We start from the raw sequence: 18,496 nt of genomic DNA, 5'->3' as shown, positions 1-18,496 counted from the left end.
GACCACGGGCTGGAGGAGACAGACCACGGGCTGGGGGAGACAGACCACGGGCTGGGGGAGACAGACCACGGGCTGGAGGAGACCACGGGCTGGAGGAGACAGACCACGGGCTGGAGGAGACAGACCACGGGCTGGAGGAGACAGACCACGGGCTGTAGGAGACGGACCACGGGCTGGGGGAGACCACGGGCTGGGGGAGACAGATCACGGGCTGGAGACAGATTAAGAGCCCCCCGGGCCAGGAAGGCGACGGCAGCAGCAAGTGGATGGGCAACAGGAGTGAGCGTGGTGACATCGCTCGACCCCCGTCTTGCGCCACATTACACCGCACCCCCGTCTGCGCGCGGATGAATGCTACAGCCAGGCGCCCTCTCCCACACCCCCCCCCTTTAATTAGAGGGGGCGCTCCAGGAGAAGAACGCGATGTTCTCGGCGCCCATTGCATCGGCCGTGAACGCGCGTGGTGGGGAACGTCCCCCGGGGCCGGAGTCGGCTGACCCTGACCCCCTCCCTGCGCCAAGCTCGCGGGGAACGGGGCACGGGGCGAGGGGGAAGGAAGCGGCTCGCTCGCCCCGCGTCCAACGTCGAGCCCCGGGATGAAGGTTGGAACGGATTCTTGGGGCAGTTCGAGGAGGAGTTCTGGAATCGACTAGTAGAAGGGCGGCATCCTCGGATTTGTAGGAGGCTGAGCAGCCTGCGAGGAGGGTTAATTGGTGCGACTCTAAATGTCTGGAGTCGACAGCGTCTGGGGATGTATCTAAGAATCGGCTTTACCCTTCCTGGCATTAAAACAGGCGGCGTGCAAGGAATCCTGTCTGCATTAACCACACGTACTTCTGGTGAACATTCAAACAAAAACATGCTCTGGTAATTATGTATGCATTGTATTTAAAACTGATTGGTCTACACCACAGACAACCTTCTGTAGACCCTCGTCTCAAAGTGTTAGAACAAAAGGCGAACAGCACAAAGACAATGCCACTATCAGGGCATTTATAGCTACAACATGGGACCTTTCCTGCCAGTATAAGAATATATTTTACCCCTTTCTGGCAATAAAACAGATAAGGGGTAAAACCAATTCTTATACTTTGATACTGGCAGGAAAGGTCACGTGTTGTCTTGAGATGCCATTGCAGTCGCATTATCCTTGCATTCGACTTCCTAATCCGCTTCGGGATGTTGCCCCCGTTACGAGGACCTCGCGCTGTGCCACAGACGTCGTCCTCGAGCCGTCGCTGCGGGCAGGAGGCGGTCGTGGGACGGGACGACGACGGTCTGAGGGTTCGGTTGGCGACAGTCGCGTTCCCAGGAGCGAAGGGCGGGCAGGGGGTGGTGCTTTGCCTCCCCCGGTGGCCAAGGCTACGAGTTGGGGCCGCCTTGACTAGCACCACGAGATGTTTTCAACAAGAGTGTACGAAAACAAAACACTTATTTAAAGCGCGGTTTAAATTTATTTTCATGAAAATGCTTTCACGTGGAACTCGGCTATTTCTTTCATTTAACACGTAGGCTTTAACACGTAGGCGTTCGCGACCAATATCATCCATAAGAGAGGTTTATATTGCAAAGGGGGGTGACTACGGTGCTGTAGTGGCTGCATTCTGCGAAGACGGCGCGAGCGCCTCTACAGCGTTAAAATGTTCGAGACCGAACATTGATTTAGGCAAGAGCAGCCGCGATATAGAAAGCCTTGGTGCGACCGTACGAGACGAATCAAACACCGCCTGCTGTCTGGAGGCCCCTGCCTCACCGATTGCCACACCCCCGGAGCTGGTAATGTCGTTACTACGTCACTGGTAATGTCGTTACTACGTCAATACGTCACTGGTAATGTCGTTACTACGTCACTGGTAATGTCGTCACTACGTCACTGGTAATGTCGTTACTACGTCAATACGTCACTGGTAATGTCGTCACTACGTCACTGGTAATGTCACTATGCCACTGGTAATGTCGTTACTACGTCACTGGTAATTTGTTGCTACGTCACTGGTAATGTCGTTACTACGTCACTACGTCACTGGTAATGTCGTTACTACGTCACTGGTAATGTCGTTACTACGTCACTGGTAATGTCGTCACTACGTCACTGGTAATGTCGTTACTACGTCACCACGTCACTGGTAATTTCGTTACTACGTCACTACGTCACTGGTAATGTCAATACGTCACTGGTAATGTCGTTACTACGTCACTGGTAATGTCGTCACTACGTCACTGGTAATGTCACTACGTCACTACGCCACTGGTAATGTCGTCACTACGCCACTGATAATGTCGTCACTACGTCACTGGTAATGTCGTTACAACGCCACTGGTAATGTCGTTACTAAGCCACTGGTAATGTCGTCACTACGTCCCTACGTCACTGGTAATGTCGTCACTACGTCACTGGTAATGTCGTCACTACGTCACTACGTCGCTGGTAATGTCGTCACTACGTCACTGGTAATGTCGTCACTACGTCACTACGTCACTGGTAATGTCGTCACTGCGTCACTGGTAATGTCGTCACTACGTCACTGGTAATGTCGTCACTACGTCACTACGTCACTGGTAATGTCGTCACTACGTTACGTCACTGGTAATGTCGTCACTACGTCACTGGTAGTCGTCACTACGTCACTGGTAATGTCGTCACTACGTCACTGGTAATGTCGTTACTACGCCACTGGTTGGCGCTCGTCCCTCGCTGGACAATCCGCGAGAGGCATTGCTGCTGGCTGGCAAGATCTCTGTCGCTGTGGCTCGAGCCGTGATCTGTCGCCTCGCGTGGTTGGGTGGGGGGGGCGTGGAGTGGGGGGCGTGGAGTTGGGGGGAGCGTGGAGTTGGGGGGGGCGTGGAGTGGGGGGGGGGGCGTGTAGTAGGGGCGGGGGCGTGGAGTAGGGGGCTCTGGGTTGTTCTTCGTGCTTTCGGAGTCCCTGACCCTCTGCTCACGATCATTAAGGACCTTCATGATGGTGCGCGGGCCCGGGTAAAACTACGTGGCCGGGATATTGTTTTTGATTTGTATTATTGTATTGTTTCCCTTCTACGTGACTTTACCGAAAGAACCAAGAATATGAATCCCTGCAGTCACGAAAGCTTTAAATCAAATTTTTACGTGGCCGGGAGTCGGAGCCATTCGCTGTACACCTTGGTTTGCGACAGGGATGTGCTCAGGCTCCCACATTATTTAACATCTATTTTGACCACGTAGTTCGTGAGGCCTTCAATAGCTGTACCGGAGAAATTTCCATCTGGTACAGATACAATGGGAGGCTGATCGATGCCCGGGTGCGGTCAAGGGATGACTTCCTATTGCTCAACCATGTTATGTATGCCGATGATCTGGTAATCGCTGCTCACTCAGAGACGGAGTTGGAGGCGCTGCTGCTAAACCTGGAGCTTGCCACTAAGAGATGGGGCCTTACCATCAGCCCCACCAAAACTAAGCACCTGCCAGGATATTTTGTACCATTGGACACTCCACCCCCACAACTCCCAATTAGTGATGGGGCGGTTGTGGAGAGTGGAGAGTTTCCCATATCTGGGCAGTGTGCTTATGACGGGCTCCGGTTTAACAGCGGAGGTCTCACTCAGAATCAGTAGAGCGGCATTATATTTTCATCGGTTGCGTAACGCTGTGTGGAAGCTACCTGGTCTGTCGCTCCGCATGAAGCTTCAGGTGTTCTCGGCCACAGTCATTCCCTCCCTTCTCTACGCTTGCGAAACGTGGACCCCCCCTAATGGAACATCTTCGCCGGTTATAAACATTTAGGCTGGCCTGCCTACGATCCATCCTGGGTTTAACAAGGCTGAATTGTGTGAGGAGCTCACAAATCCTTGAAAGATCTGGACAAAGTCCCATCGGTGAGCTCTTCCGGCAGGCAAGGCTGCGTTGGCTGGGCCATGTAGCCCGCATGCCCAGTCACCGCATGCCTAAACAGCTTTTGTTCGGCCGGATCGAGGGGGCTAAACGGGGGGGGAGGCGTGGATAATCGGGGTGGTGGTGCCTACACACGTGGCTTCCTGTAATCCCGCACTTTGGAGGCAGCAGCAGCGAGGGTTGGTGGATCACCGCACGCGAGTCGTAGTTCGCTCCCTTCTCGTGGCCTGCTGGAGGTGCCGTACCCTGGCTCTCCAGGAGAAGGCGGTACAAGCAAGTGTGGACTAAGCTCCACATGTTGTGTCGATATTGTGTGCCCCTTCGCACGTGTGGGTTTTCTCCAGGTGCTACGGTTTCTTCCCAGATGTAAACACTCATTGCTGTGCCGATAACACCTTCATATATAGAGGACCACCAGAGCTTGGGAAATTGTTGGTAGCGCCGCGCGGCTGCTGCTGCGGCCTTCCCGCTCGCCTGTGGTCCCCCCTAGCCCCTCTTGACTCGACCTCTCTCCTCTCGGACAGCGAGCAAACACTGCTGCAGCGGCGCAGCGTTACAAGTTGACATCGTTAATGTCATTAATGATGTCAACTTGTAACCTGCATCTGCAGAACATGAAGAACCAGTGGCATCTACAGGAGATGATATACAACTCCCCGTGTTTTAGTGCACATGCCCGACAACACGTTTGTAATCGACATGAGTAAAGTTGCACCGAAGAACAAATCGACTTACGAACAGACCTCTGGAACCTAACTCGTTCATAAGTAGAAGAGTACCTGTACTGAAATGTGTCACGTGACCTATTAACCACGGCCATAGCTAGGGACATACTTGGTGTGGTGTGCCGGGTGTTCTTCAACGTGTACAGTGTCTATGTAATGCGGGGGGGGGGGGTGTTAACGTGACCCCCCCCTCTCCAGCCACGGGAGGGCGCTACGTGCACAACGTGTTAACAAACCAAGTACGCGGGGTGGGGGGCTGTGATCATGCCCCCCCCCCCTCTATTCTTCGCCCGTGGATCCAGCAGCGAGGGTGACGTCACCACAGACTTCAGCACCGCGGACAGCGGCACCCGAGGGCCCGGCGCCCAACCGCGCCTGGCGATGAAGAATCGATTCTTGATATATCATTAACGTCACGATTCGTGCATCGACGCGCTTTAAAATAATAGTTTAAAGCATATAATGCGTATTTAAAATATATATTACTTGATAGAAACCACTATAGGGCGATTAGTAATGTTGACGTTATTGCAGTGTTTGAAACCACAATTGCACTAATAATCGATTTCTGTAAACGAAATTGACCGTTTATCCGAGGCATCGAATTTTCGTGAAGGTGGAGAAGGCTTTACAGGCGCTGTGAACATCAGGTGAGTGGTGGCCGGTGTCTATAGGAGAGCGGCAGCCAAAGACTGCAACGCATCCGAGGAGAGTGTGGCCACGGAGGACGCTTGTGTGCACGCGCTGGGTGGATTACTACGTCACAGGATCGTCAGATGTTGTGGTGGCGGCTTGAGGTCTTCATCCAGCAGTGGATAGACCCTGGCTGCTTGATATCCTTATGATGATGATAATACCATATACGTTCCGAAAAAAATCTCTCCATGAGGGGGTCCTGCATTTCATGGCTCCGTCTCCCCGGTGGACGTCCCTCGGGCGTGTGCTGTCCTTTGGCTCCTGCGGACTCTTCAGTGAAGTGGACTCGTGGCATGATGACCGCCACGAGATGATACCAACACTGGCACCAGCATGGGCTTTATAAAGATCATCTTTATTTTATAAAAAGATTGGTCACGAGCTCCGAAATCATGGGGGTTAAGCGTAACATTTGGAATGGCTCTGAAGGCGCAGTGCTGTGGGTAGTAGTAATAATAATGGGTAGTGGCGACTGTGGGAGTCTCAAGTCGAGCAGGACTCGGGGAGGGGGGGGGGTGACATGTCCCGTAACGTCAGGCATGACAGTTGTCGGAGGTCTCGAGTTGATTTAAAATCTCAAGTTTTCGGCGTTCAAATCACTCGCCGCGACGGAGCAATTCGAATCTGACCATGTAGGAAACTGGTGGTCTACGACTGTCTCGACCTTGGCATAAATATCTGACCGCCCCAACGTCGACCCAACGTCGTTACTCGCGCACACGTCAACTGACACGCCGCAGTCACTGCAGCAGGGCCATAGGAGCATAGGACAACATCGGTTCAACATTTGTGCTATTTATCTTAATAGTGCTTCAAAGCTACCGCGTGGCGGAGTGTATTCTGTATACGTATGGCAGGGAGTGGTGGTGCAGTGTTTGGCGCACTGCGCTATGAACCTGCCGACCAGAGTCAGATTCCTGGCCACGGCGGATATCGGTGGCGAGTGATCACTCAACCGCTCCGGTGCGGCTCCAATTTCACGAACCCGACCTGGCCAGCGTGGTGACGAGTGGTGACGCAGCCTCTATGCCTGACACGGCGTGGGATTGTTATTATTGTTACACACTATAATATTTGAGCCGTCTTGACAGTGCTATTGTCGTCAAGGTTACGATACATGAGGGCAATTGTCGCACGCAATTTCACGCGGCAACGCGTTTACTAAGAGCAACTGTATAAGGCGGTGGCGTAAAGTGACGAAGTTCGGTCCATACAACTATAGCACGCGGTGCGACAACCTCCCAGCGGATATTGCAGGCGACCTTTGTGTGCCACAATTGCCCTATAATTGCCCTTAACACCAAGCGCTTTTCTAGATTTGAAGCTTTCGTGACTGCAAGGATCCATACTCTTTACCGAATAGAACCAAAGAGTACCAAGCGCTTTGGTTGTGACAGACGCGACTCGGTGCAACACTGAGCTAAAGTCCATGCTGCCTCCCCCCTCTCTCTCTCTCTCTCCACTTGCTTCCGTAAGTCGTCAATGTGGGGAAAATCCACATTCCTACGACGGGGGAAAATTATTCGACGGGGCAATTGCTGTTGACCCCCCCCGCCACCCCTCATGCCCGCACCCCGCCAAGTGGTAGGCGTTTTATAATCCCTAAGTGGGAGGATGGGGCCGAGTCGGTACCCGGACCGATAATTCAACTCACAACTTCTCAATTGTGAGTCGAACTCTCTCTCTCTCTCTGACCTAGAGTGAAAACTCACCTGGCGCGGTGCGTAAGCGTGAGCACTGGGGAGACAAAGGCGGCCGGGCGTGGTGCTGTGCCCATCACCACCGCCTCGTGCGCCGCGCAGACCTTAATAGATGCCCGCTAACAGCACTTGCCTCCTACAGTCTATGGGCTATACGGGGGGGATCTTTTGTCATTGTATCGTGTATATATTAATATATATGTTTAAGAGCGTGCGTGAGAGGGGCTGTGTTCATCTCGGCATCCGGCGGCACTTGCGATTCTTTGGGGGGGGGGCTAGGGGGCCTCGCTCGACCCCCCCCCCCCCCGTTCAGAGGCAGCTCCTGGTGGTCGCTGGTGAGCAACTCAAGTTCAAGGTCAGAAGATCATGACGAGCAATGCCGCTGACACCGCCACTGCCACCTCGCCATCGCTGCCTCCCCGCTGTCAGATTCCACGAGAAGCTGGACAGGCGACACCCGTCCACCAATGTTCTCCCCTTGTAGTCAATCCACTCGCAGAGTTTTACAACCACCCGGAACGAGCCTCCCCACCATATCGGATCACACAATCCAAGCAGGCTTTGAGCCTGGTAGGTGTACGGCACTTGGATGGGTGACCGACTACGCAGGGGCTTGCCAGGTGTTGTAGGCGCGTGGCCAGGATGAGGCGGTGCCGAGTGTCTGCCCCCCTCCCCCAACAGGAAGTCTCCGCGCTCCTCGCACGCGGATCCAGAGACTCCACTCGGACTGGCCAAGCTGTCCGAGTGGAGCTTGGCCAGTCCGCTCCCGAAAGCGACCCTCGAGACTCCCCGAGGCGTTCCAGGCTCGTCAATAATTGGCAGCCTCGTCACGATTGCTGCAGTGGTTTGACGCAGGGACGCTTCCGCGGTGTCGTGGTCGGCCCACCGCTGGACTTGCAGTCGTAGGTCGCCCTCTCGATCTCTCGGCGCGGCAGTTAATAGAATGGAGCAAGTTTTTTTTTTATCCGCCTCCCACGCTCCCTATCTCCCCAGCGGTATAGATTGGTACTGCAGAGTGAATCAGTCGGCAGGTCGCGTGTGGTGGGGTAGAGTGTGGGTACCACCACCTCTTCCAAGACGTCTGGCTGGTGTGGAAGGAGCTCCGCGGATCCTCCCTGAAGCGCAGGCCCTTCTGGCAGCAGGGGCGTGAGGGAGCACTTGCAGGGCTGCGCCGTCACCTTCGCTATGGGGTGACGCTCAACTCGGCACCTCCGTGTGTACTGCACGGGAGAGGCGCGGTATAAATCATGAATGATTACGACTTGACGCCACACCTCCCACCCCCAATGTATTCTAATTTCGTACATGGCCGGCACCCCCCCACCCCCAACCCCCTCCTGGGCCGGTGGATGCTGACGGCAAATTCGCGGCGTGTTCCGTGGCCGCCGCCGCCGGACACGCGGTGCTGTTCGGAGAGCGCGAGGCGGCGGCTGGCGTCGCGCGACGAGGGGGGCGACCTGGGCGGACGTCTCGGCGATGGGACGCTGCTGCTCTATTCTGCCCGGGAGGGAAGTCGGAGTGCTCCATAGCCCCCCTCCCCCCGCCTCTCCCCTCTCTCCCGGGGTTGCCGTCGTCCCTGTGTGTGAGAAGCCGGGCTCGAGACGCCGTGACTCGGTCGGGTGTGTGGGGCGGGGGTCTCGTTGGTTGACGCTGCACGCGAGGTTTCCTGCCAAGCATCGCTTCGGGTGACAGTCGACGACGCCGACTTCCACTGTGGGCACGGCCGCGCCCACGCGCTCTCGAGGTAAAGGACGGGAGGCGCAGGTGCGCGGCTACTTGCAGATGAACTGGTCCACCATGTGCGTGCACCGCTTGCACTTGACGTAGCAGCACCAGTGGAACTTGCAGTGGCAGCGCTCCACGAGCGCGCTCTTGAACTGGTCGTAGCCCCTGCCGCAGCACATGAGCTCGCAGCCGTCCATGCCCGCCGAGGTCTTGTTGCACGCCCGCCCCACCGTACCCAGCGACCCCGTCGACTCGTTGCGCGTGCAGAAGTCGGGGCTCGCGTCCAGGTGCACGAGGTCGTCGGCCGTCGGCGGGTTGAGGCGCCCGTTGAGGAGCTCGAGCCTGGAGCGCCGGCCCAGCCGCATGGCCGTGGCGCCGTCGTAGCGGTCCTTGAGCCGCTCGCCGACCGCCCGGAAGTCGGCGAGCTGCAGCCAGCACGTCCGGAGCGAGCACGATCCGGACACGCCGTGACACTTGCACGCCACCTCGGCTTGGTTGTACACCCACTGCGGGGCGTGGGGTGGGGGAGAGGGGATGCGGGAGAGCCGTCACATGGAGCGAGGGAGAGTGGGGAGCGCGTGTCTAGGTGTGGGGGTGAGTTGGAGTGCTGGGTGAGGAGCTAGAGTGCTGGGTGAGGAGTCGGAGTGCTGGGTGAGGCGTTGGAGTGCTGGGTTAGTTGGAGTGCTGGGTGAGGAGCTGGAGTGTTGGGTGAGGAGTTGGAGTGCTGGGTGAGGAGTTGGAATCTTGGGTGAGGAGTCGGTGGGCTGGGTTAGTTGGAGTGCTGGGTGAGGAGTTTGGGTGCTGGGTTAGTTGGTGTGCTGGGTGAGGAGTTGGAGTGGTGGGTGAGGAGCTGGAGTGCTGGGTGAGGAGCTGGAGTGCTGGGTGAGGAGCTGGAGTGCTGGGTGAGGAGCTGGAGTGTTGGGTGAGGAGTTGGAGTGCTGGGTGAGGAGTTGGAGTGCTGGGTGAGGAGTTGGAGTGTTGGGTGAGGAGCTGGAGTGCTGGGTGAGGAGCTGGAGTTCTGGGTGAGGAGCTGGAGTGCTGGGTGAGGAGTTTGAGTGCTGGGTGAGGAGCTGGAGTGCTGGGTGAGGAGTTGGAGTGCTGGGTGAGGAGCTGGAGTGCTGGGTGAGGAGCTGGAGTGCTGGGTGAGGAGCTGGGAGCTGCATCACGCCACAACTGTGCGTGTTGGACCCGCCAAGGCGAATCAAATAGATAAATATATATTTATTTACATAATTCCTCCGCCACCGCGATGATGATGTTGTTGTAATGTGACAGCGTACTAAGTGAAAAACAGCGTGCAATTACTGCACAATGTGTCACTCTAGTTCATTAATGTGGACGTGTCGATCCACTGCTGGATGAAGGCCTCCACACCCCCCCCATCCCGCTACTCCCCACTCCCGCGGCCCCTATCCCCATGGGTCCCTCCACATCCCTGCGCTCTCACCTTGCACTGGGTGAGTGAACAATGTGGACTTACCGCGACGCGCGTCTTCATGCGTGCCACGATGCTGATGATGCCAGCGACCAAGATGATGATCGTATTGATGACAGTCGTGATGGATTTTAATGACGGTGATCATGGCGACAACAACGATCATTGATGATGATGGTGGCGACAAATGCGTTGGTCATAATGCACATCCCCCATTCTCCCCCTCCCCTCCATACCCTTCCGACATCCTCCTCCGATATGAGGAAGCCACTGGAGCTATGCACTTTTACATCGTCTCGATTGGAAACTCATTTCTTGAGAACTACTTTGTTGTGTTTAGTTTGTTGTCCTTTCCCCGCACCTCCGAGTATCATGGTTGGCTACGGAGGACGGCAATAAAGTTCAACATCCCCCCCCCCCGAACCAATGTCCTCCCGCCCCCTTCCAAGTATATCTCACCCTGCGCCCGGCCTCGTTGTTGTGCATGTTCATGAGCGCGCGCGCGTGGCCCGCGGAGCCCCTGGGGTGCGACTGCTCGCGCTCCCTCGCGTCCACGAACTCCTTGGCGAAGCGGTATCCGTACTCGGTGTTGTCGCCGCAGCCGCCCCACAGCCAGTCGCGCTGCAGCGCGCGCGGCCGCGCGGCGCGGCTGCAGCCGCACGTGGCCAGGTCGCCCTCGCGGCACGCGCGCGACACCGCGTGCACCACGCCGGCGGCCGACACGGCGTACATGAAGGCGGTCTCACGGGAGCCTTGGGGAGGGGGGGGGGTAGGAGAGGGGGGGTGGGATTCGATGGGAGGAGAGACACGGGGAAATGTGGAGATTGTGTAAGGAGACACGTGGACTTAATCGGGGAAGTGGATAAACGTGGGGAGATTATGTTGGGAGGAACGGCGAGGTGTGGATTGATGGGAGCGGACACTGAAAAATGTTGGGAAATGCAGAGAGATAGTTGAAGACACGGGGAGACGTAATAACTCCTCTGCACTCTTCATTTACCAAACACAGAGACAAAGATCCCCCGTCTAGCCTGGCCAGAGTGTAGGGGCAAGTACTGCTAGCGGGTAGCACCTAACGCTGAAACTCCCTGCTCCCTTCCCTGCCTTTTTTAAATTCCGTCCTTGATGTAAGATCTCCCGTCTACCGTCAGCGAACTCGGCGCGAGTCACCGTTCCACTATCGACGTCGGGCCGCGCTCGGGGCCTCTGCGCGTGTGGGCGCTCCGCTGTCGACGATGCACTTCGCCCGCTCGCTGCCCTGCCGGGGGTGTTCGCTGAGTGGTGCCTGGCCCCGGTTGGCTACTCACTGCCTGCGGTATTGTGATTTAGTCTCCGCTGTAACCTCCTCCGTACTGTCACCAATCTTCACCGTGGGTGATTTTTGTAAATCGGCTGCCGGCTGCATATTCCTTACCCACGCGAATCAAATGCAATCAGTCAAATCAAATAAATGATTATCCGTATGTATGTTACTCTATGTTGAACTTTCTTCGCACCGTACGTAGCCAACTGTGCTGATCGGCGGTGCGATTATCACGGTTGGGGTCGGTGGTTGTCATTGTCGTTGGTAACAAGACGTGTCAACTAAACTAAACTAGTTAAACTATTACCTGGTAAAAAAATGAAACTTTTTTATTTTATTTTACTAGGTAAGGCCCACTGAGCTCCGTAGCTCAAAGGGAAAAACCCACACACACTCGTGCCCACACACACTCGTGCCCACACAAACACGTGCCCACACACACTCGTGCCCACACACACTCGTGCCCACAAAAACCGGTGGACCCGGAAATAATCCACGCGACCTCGGAGAGAGAGACACGCCAACTCCAAATACACAGCAGCAGGCGTCAGGGTTGGGATTGAACCCACGACCTTCTGTATACCATGCAAAGGTAGTTAACATCTCCTAGCCACCGTGGCGCCCCTAACTCGATTGCCTCGTTGTAGCAACTACCCCTTCCGTGGACTCACCGATGTGCATGAGGCGGCCGAAGACGCCGCTGGAGCCGTCCACCGCCGAGCAGTTCCACCTGCGCGTTCGGAACTGGTGCTGGCACTCGCGCAGCGCGGCGCGGGCCCCCTCCGCGATGTGTACCATGTGGTCCTGGTACAGCTGGCACAGCTTGCGCTGGCCCGGGGATAGCCCCGACAGCTGCGCGCATAGCGGCCGCGCGCCCAGGATGTACACTTCGGGCCTCTGCACGGGGCTCAGCGCCAGCGACCTGCGCTCGTTCCACCATCCACGAGGTGGGTTGGGGACCGTGAGCGAGCGAGACTTGAGAGTGCGCTCAGAGGATGGGGTGATCGTAGAGACCCACAGAAAGGACTCGTAGAGAGAAGAGCCGTAGACTCAGAGACACAGACTCCTTGATTGTACACTCCGGTAGGGCGTTGTGAGTGTGTATGAGTGTGTGTGTGTAACCAGTGACGATTATCGGAACCGGTCCTGAGCCTCCCCTAGGTCGACTCAGACTCAAATGTTTACGTGGCGCGGTGTGTAAAAACAACTTTGCTACTCGGGAGACAAAGGCGGCCGGGCGTGGTGCTGGCCACCCACCCCTCGTGTGCCGTTCCGGCCTTCATTAATGCTTGCTTACAGCACTTGCCCCAACAGTCTGTAAAGGCTATACGATGGTTCTTTGTCTTTTTGTATGTATGAGTGTCTATGAGTGCATTAGTGTGTGTGAGTTTGAGCGAATGTGAGTATGAGTGTGTGTGGGGTGCCCCTTACCACCACGTGCTCGCCCCCGTGAGACTGCGCGTGCACGCGAGGATCGCGAGCGCGCGCACCCACATCGACGCGACAGCGCCCTGCGCTCGCACACACAAAGACAAAGAGCCCCCGTATAGCCTTAACGGACCGATTGAGGCAAGTGTTTGTTAGCGAGCACTTACGAAAGCCGGCACGGCACACGACGAGATGGGTGGCCAACACCACGCCCGGTCGCCTTTGTCTCCCTAGTGGGGAGGTTTACATATCACAGCAGATACTCATTTGAGGCTGAGTCGACCTAGTTGAGGCCCAGGGCCGGTTCAAATATTCACCACAAGTTATTGGTCGTGAGCGGGCTTTCGCAGCGTGGTGCGCTAACCATTGCGCCACCGCTCGCTCCCCATTGCGCACTCACACCCGCACGCACACCAGCCAAGATCTCTCTACTGCTGGCTGAAGGTCTCTGTGCTCCTCCCAAGCCGTCTCTCACGCCTCGCGACATTAATCATCCGTCTCGCTCCCGCACGCGAGCTCATTCCATGGCTCCATCTCTGCCGAGCTCCGCGCTTTCGGGAGGGGAGGGGGCCAGAGCGCTTCGACGCCACGGTGTCCGATGTAACCCTTCAGGTTTAGTTTGAAGATGTCTGGCGGGGGGCACGTGGTGGGGTTTGTCCGGGGTCCCCTTCCGAACCCCCACCTATGGACGGCCCTGCATGCCCGGGCCAAACCTTGACCGGTCACTCTGACGCGCGCGTCTCGTGCTCGCCTCTTGAATTCTCGACTTGGACCGCGCAGTCCGCGCGACTTCCCGAAACTCTCCGATGGACTCTGCCTCCCGTGCCCCTCCTCCCCGCGCACTGCTCAGCTGCTCTGCCGTTCGAAGTCGCTTTGCCTCTGATCCACATCTCCATAGTAGGGCCACAGTTACGGAGTCAGAATATTTATTTATACTTGGAGGAATCCGATGAGCTATTACACAGGCGTGTTTTGGATCAATTAAACTCGATTATTAATTGCAAACATTGATCTACACAGACAAAGAGCCCCCGTGTAGCCTACACAGTTGGGGCAAGTGCCATTATTGAGCGCCTTTGAAGGCCCGCACGGCGCACAAGGGTGTTGGTTGAACAACATCGCTCCCGGCCGCCTTTGTCTCCCCAGTGTTGATGTTGACACACCGAACCAGGTGCTACTAATTTCAAGGCTGAGTCTGAAATCGAACTCGTGTCACTGGGATCGTATCGCGGCGCGCTCACCGCTGCGCCACCGCTCGCCACCGCAGACACACAGACATACACACAAACACACACACACACAGACAGACACACACACACACATGCACTGACACACAGACGCACACACACAGACACATGCACTAACACACATACACATACACGCATGCACTGACACACAGACACACATACAGACACACATACAGACACACATACACAAACACACAGACACACAGACACACACACAGACACACACACGCATGCACAGTTTGATATATCGGTCTATTTAACCCATTGTATCGCAAACTGGAATGCGCTTCGGCAATCACATTTGTACTCGATGCGGTAATGCACGCGTTATTGTGCATGCATGCGTGTGTGTGGGCACGAGTGTGTGTGGGCACGAGTGTGTGTGGGCACGAGTGTGTGTGAGCACGTGTTTGTGTGGGCACGAGTTTGTGTGGGCACGTGTTTGTGTGGGCACGTGTTTGTGTGGGCACGAGTGTGTGTGGGCACGAGTGTGTGTGGGCACGAGTGTGTGTGAGCACGTGTTTGTGTGGGCACGAGTGTGTGTGGGCACGTGTTTGTGTGGGCACGTGTTTGTGTGGGCACGAGTGTGTGTGGGCACGAGTGTGTGTGGGCACGAGTGTGTGGGCACGAGTGTGTGTGGGCACGAGTGTGTGTGGGCACGAGTGTGTGTGGGCACGAGTGTGTGTGGGCACGAGTTTGTGTGCATCCGTGTATTTGTGTACGTGGGGAGCGGTAGCGCAGTGGTTACGGCGTTGCGCTACGAACCCAGCCACCCGAGTTCGATTCCTGCTCACGACCAGTAACAAGTGGCCGAATATTTGAATCGCTCCTGGTGGCCTCCCCCTTGGTCGACTGAGTGTCAACATCAGCACTGGGCCAGGCGTGGTGTAGCCACGCCACCCCCTCGAGTGCAGTGAAAACCTTAATAGGTGCTCGCGAACAACGTCATCATCATGACTATTGTTAGTATTATTTATACTATTATTATTACTATAATTGTCCAAAGTGAAGCAGTGGCAGGGAAGACGTAGCGAGAGAAGTGAGGAGACCTGCAGTGTGGTGGGTGGGTGACTGGGTGGGTGACTGAGTGGGTGACTGGGTGGGTGACTGGGTGGGTGACCGGGTGGGTGACCGGGTGGGTGACCGGGTGGGTGACTGGGTGGGTGACTGGGTGGGTGACTGACTGGGTGACTGTTATTGTCACCTGCAGTATAGTGGTTGAACACAAGGTTGATAGTGGTTGCGGTGGTTGAACAGTGTGATGGTGGTAGTAGTTGAACACAGTGTGGTGGTGGTGGTGTGGGGAGCGGGAGTGTAGCAGTTAGCGCGCTGCGCTACGAATCCTGCTCACACAAATATGCGAGCGACGATTATCTGAACCGGTCCCGGGCCTCCCCGAGGTCGACTCGGTCTCAAATGAGTACCTGGTGTCATGTGTAAACATCGCCACGAGGGAGACAAAGGCGGCTGGGCGTGGTGTTGTCCACCCCGTGTATGAGTGAATGAGTTTGACTGAGTGACTGGGTGAGTGAATGGGTGAGTGAGCGGGTGACTGAGTGGGCTCTGCCTCCTCCCACCCCCCCCCCCCCCCTTAGCAGTGTCACATCACAGTGTCACCCCCTGCCCCATGTGTGACACATCACTCTTCAGGTCACCACACCGATGGGTTGTCACATTCCAGGAACGAGTGTCGCCACATTCCTGAGGGTGTCATGACCAACAGCAGAGTGTCACACCCCGCTGGCGGATATCACAACACTCTCCAGTGTGACACCCCGCTGAAGGCTGTCACAACCTACAGACAAGTGTCACACCCGGCCTTAAGGGCATCACAACAAGACGGGTGTCACAGCATTGGCAACACTATCACAAATCACAGACACAGCGTGTGTCAAATCGCCACAGGCAAGTGTCACATCCCGCCGACTTGTGTCACGCCGCCGTGTCGGGTGTCACATCCATTCCTCAGGATGTCACAACACTGCACAAACATTTGTCACTGCAACGGATGGGTGTCACGTCCCGTCCAAAGGTGTCACACCCAGCCCAAGCGTGTCACGACACACCTGTGCATATGAGAGACAACGGAGAAGTGTCACATCACTCTGACGAGTGTCTGTGTGTCACATCCCGCCCGAGGGTGCCACTCACGGTGTGACACTCACCTGGGAGCCCATGCCCGCTGCGCCGGCGCGGTCGTGGCTCAGCTCCGGGGTAGGCGAGTTTAGTGGTGGTTGAGGGGTCCTGTTTGGTCCCTAGCGGTCCCGGGGTGCCGCGAGGTTCAGGGGACCCGGGGTTTGGGGACACCCGTCTGGAGGAGACAACTCCCTCCACGCTCCGAGTCGTCGCCCAGAGCAGCGTCGCCTTCAACCTGGGGTTGCTCGCAGTGTGGGTGGGTGAGCTGGTGAGTGAGCTGGTAAGTGAGTGAGCTGGTGAGTTGGTGAGTGAGCTGGTGAGTGGGTGAGTGAGCGGGTGAGTGGGTGAGTGAGCTGGTGAGTGGGTGAGCTGGTGAGTGGGTGAGCTGGTGAGTGGGTGAGCTGGGGAGTGGGTGAGCTGGTGAGTGGGTGAGCTGGTGCGTGGGTAAGTGAACTGGTGAGCTGGTGAGTGAGCTGGTGAGTGGGTGAGCTTGTGAGTGAGTGAGCTGGTGAGTGGGTGAGCTGGTGAGTGAGCTGGTGAGTGAGCTGGTGAGAGGGTGAGTGAGCTGGTGAGTGGGTGAGCTGGTGAGTGAGCTGGTGAGTGGGTGAGCTGGTGAGTGAGCTGGTGAGAGGGTGAGTGAGCTGGTGAGTGGGTGAGCTGTTGAGTGAGCTGGTGAGTGAGCTGGTGAGTGGGTGAGCTGGTGAGTGAGCTGGTGAGTGAGCTGGTGAGTGGGTGAGCTGGTGAGTGAGCTGGTGAGTGGGTGAGCTGGTGAGTGAGCTGGTGAGTGAGCTGGTGAGTGTGTGAGCTGGTGAGTGGGTGAGTTTGTGAATGCGTGAGTGTGTGAGCTGGTGAGTGTGTGAGTTGGTGAGTGAGCGAGCGAGCGAGCGTTTGTGTCAGTGTGTAAGTTAGTGAGTGAACGGCTGAGTGTGTGTGTATGTATGTGTGTATGTTTTTAAATCTCTGTATGTATGTTGTCTATATGTAAGCGTGTGGGAACTTGCCCCAAACAGTCTGTTAAGGCTATACGGGGGACCTTTGTCTTTGTAAATATCGCGCACGCTGCGTGCCCTGCCCCGATCTCTTTTCGGTTCCCTCCGTGGAGGAACCGCGGAGTGAACCGCGCTCCCGCCGGGAGAGGAGCGGCGTTGAGAAGACCCTGGCGGGGAGACTCGCCAATGAGACTCGGGAAGATTCGGAGACTCGTTGAGACTTTTGGAGACTTTTGGAGGGCACGGGCAGACGCGGGGAGACTCGTGGAGACGCGGGGAGACGCGTGGAGACGCGTGGAGACTCGTGGAGACTCGTGGAGACTTGTAGAGACGCGGGGAGACGCGGGGAGACTCGGGGAGACTCGGGGAGACGTGGGGAGACTCGGGGAGACGTGGGGAGTCTCGGGGAGACTCGTGGAGACACGAAGAGACACGGGGACCCGCGCCGCCCTCTCCCTTCCCCTTGTCGCCGAAGCGGCACCGGCGCCCGCTACCGCGTCGCCCGCGCTCCTCTCGGGGGGACGCGTCTCATCGCGGCCACGGGGCGCGCAGAGTGGCGAGGCGGCCCCGAGCGGAGCTCCGTACGGGCGAGCGGGGAGGTGAGGGAGGGGGAGCGGGGGAGGGAGGGGGTCACATCAAGCGGGGAGGGAGGTAGCGACGGGGAGAGCGATTGATGGAGAGAGGGAAAGAGGGAGGGGGAGAGGGAGGGGGTGATGTAGGGAGGGAGAGAGAAAGCGAGTGATCGAGGGGGGGGGAGGGAGTGATAGAGGGATGATATTCGAAACGAGCGAGCGAGTGTTGGAGGCAACTGTATGAGGGAGAGAGCGAGGGAGGGAGTGTGGGAATGAGTGATGGAGGAAGGGAGACAGCGGCATCAGGAAGGGAGAGGGAGACAGCGGCATCAGCTTGGGGCGAGGCTGCGCGACAGCGAACGCAATGCGTGCCGCGGGTAACCGAAGCCGATCGCTCCCTCCACATCCCTCCACATCCCTCCTCATCCCTCCTCACGCCTCGTCATCCCTCCACATCCCTCCTCACGCCTCGGCATCCCTCCACATGCCGCCACATCCCTCCTCACGCCTCGTCATCCCTCCACATGCCGCCACATCCCTCATCTCTGCCCATCTCTGCACATCCATCCTCATCCCCCCTCCTCATTCCCCCTCCTCATTCCCTCTCCGCTGGGCCCCGCGGGTTCGCCGGAGAAGCACGTCCAGGAAGCACGCGGGGGGGGGGGGGGG

At 57.0% G+C, this 18,496-nt stretch overlaps 1 protein-coding gene across 1 annotated transcript; it reads right to left on the bottom strand.

Moving 5' to 3' along the window:
- Nucleotides 1-5,628: 5,628 nt before the first annotated feature.
- On the bottom strand, nucleotides 5,629-18,469 carry LOC142924561 (protein Wnt-5b-like). Its single transcript, XM_076066977.1, has 5 exons — nucleotides 16,296-18,469; nucleotides 12,887-12,966; nucleotides 12,127-12,377; nucleotides 10,612-10,904; nucleotides 5,629-9,223 (listed from the first exon to the last, which is right to left on the bottom strand). Exons 1-5 carry the CDS (start codon nucleotides 16,305-16,307, stop codon nucleotides 8,765-8,767), a joined length of 1,095 nt encoding a protein of 364 aa, XP_075923092.1. The 5' UTR covers nucleotides 16,308-18,469; the 3' UTR covers nucleotides 5,629-8,764.
- Between the last annotated feature and the right edge of the window lie 27 nt (nucleotides 18,470-18,496).

The sequence above is a fragment of the Petromyzon marinus genome, chromosome 14 (assembly GCF_048934315.1).
Source record: "Petromyzon marinus isolate PM22_M1 ecotype Great Lakes invasive population chromosome 14, UKy_Petmar_22M1.pri1.0, whole genome shotgun sequence".
NCBI classification, from domain to species: domain Eukaryota; kingdom Metazoa; phylum Chordata; class Hyperoartia; order Petromyzontiformes; family Petromyzontidae; genus Petromyzon; species Petromyzon marinus.
The sequence above is the reverse complement of the archived record's forward strand: the minus strand, read 5'-3'. Positions and strand labels throughout refer to the sequence as shown.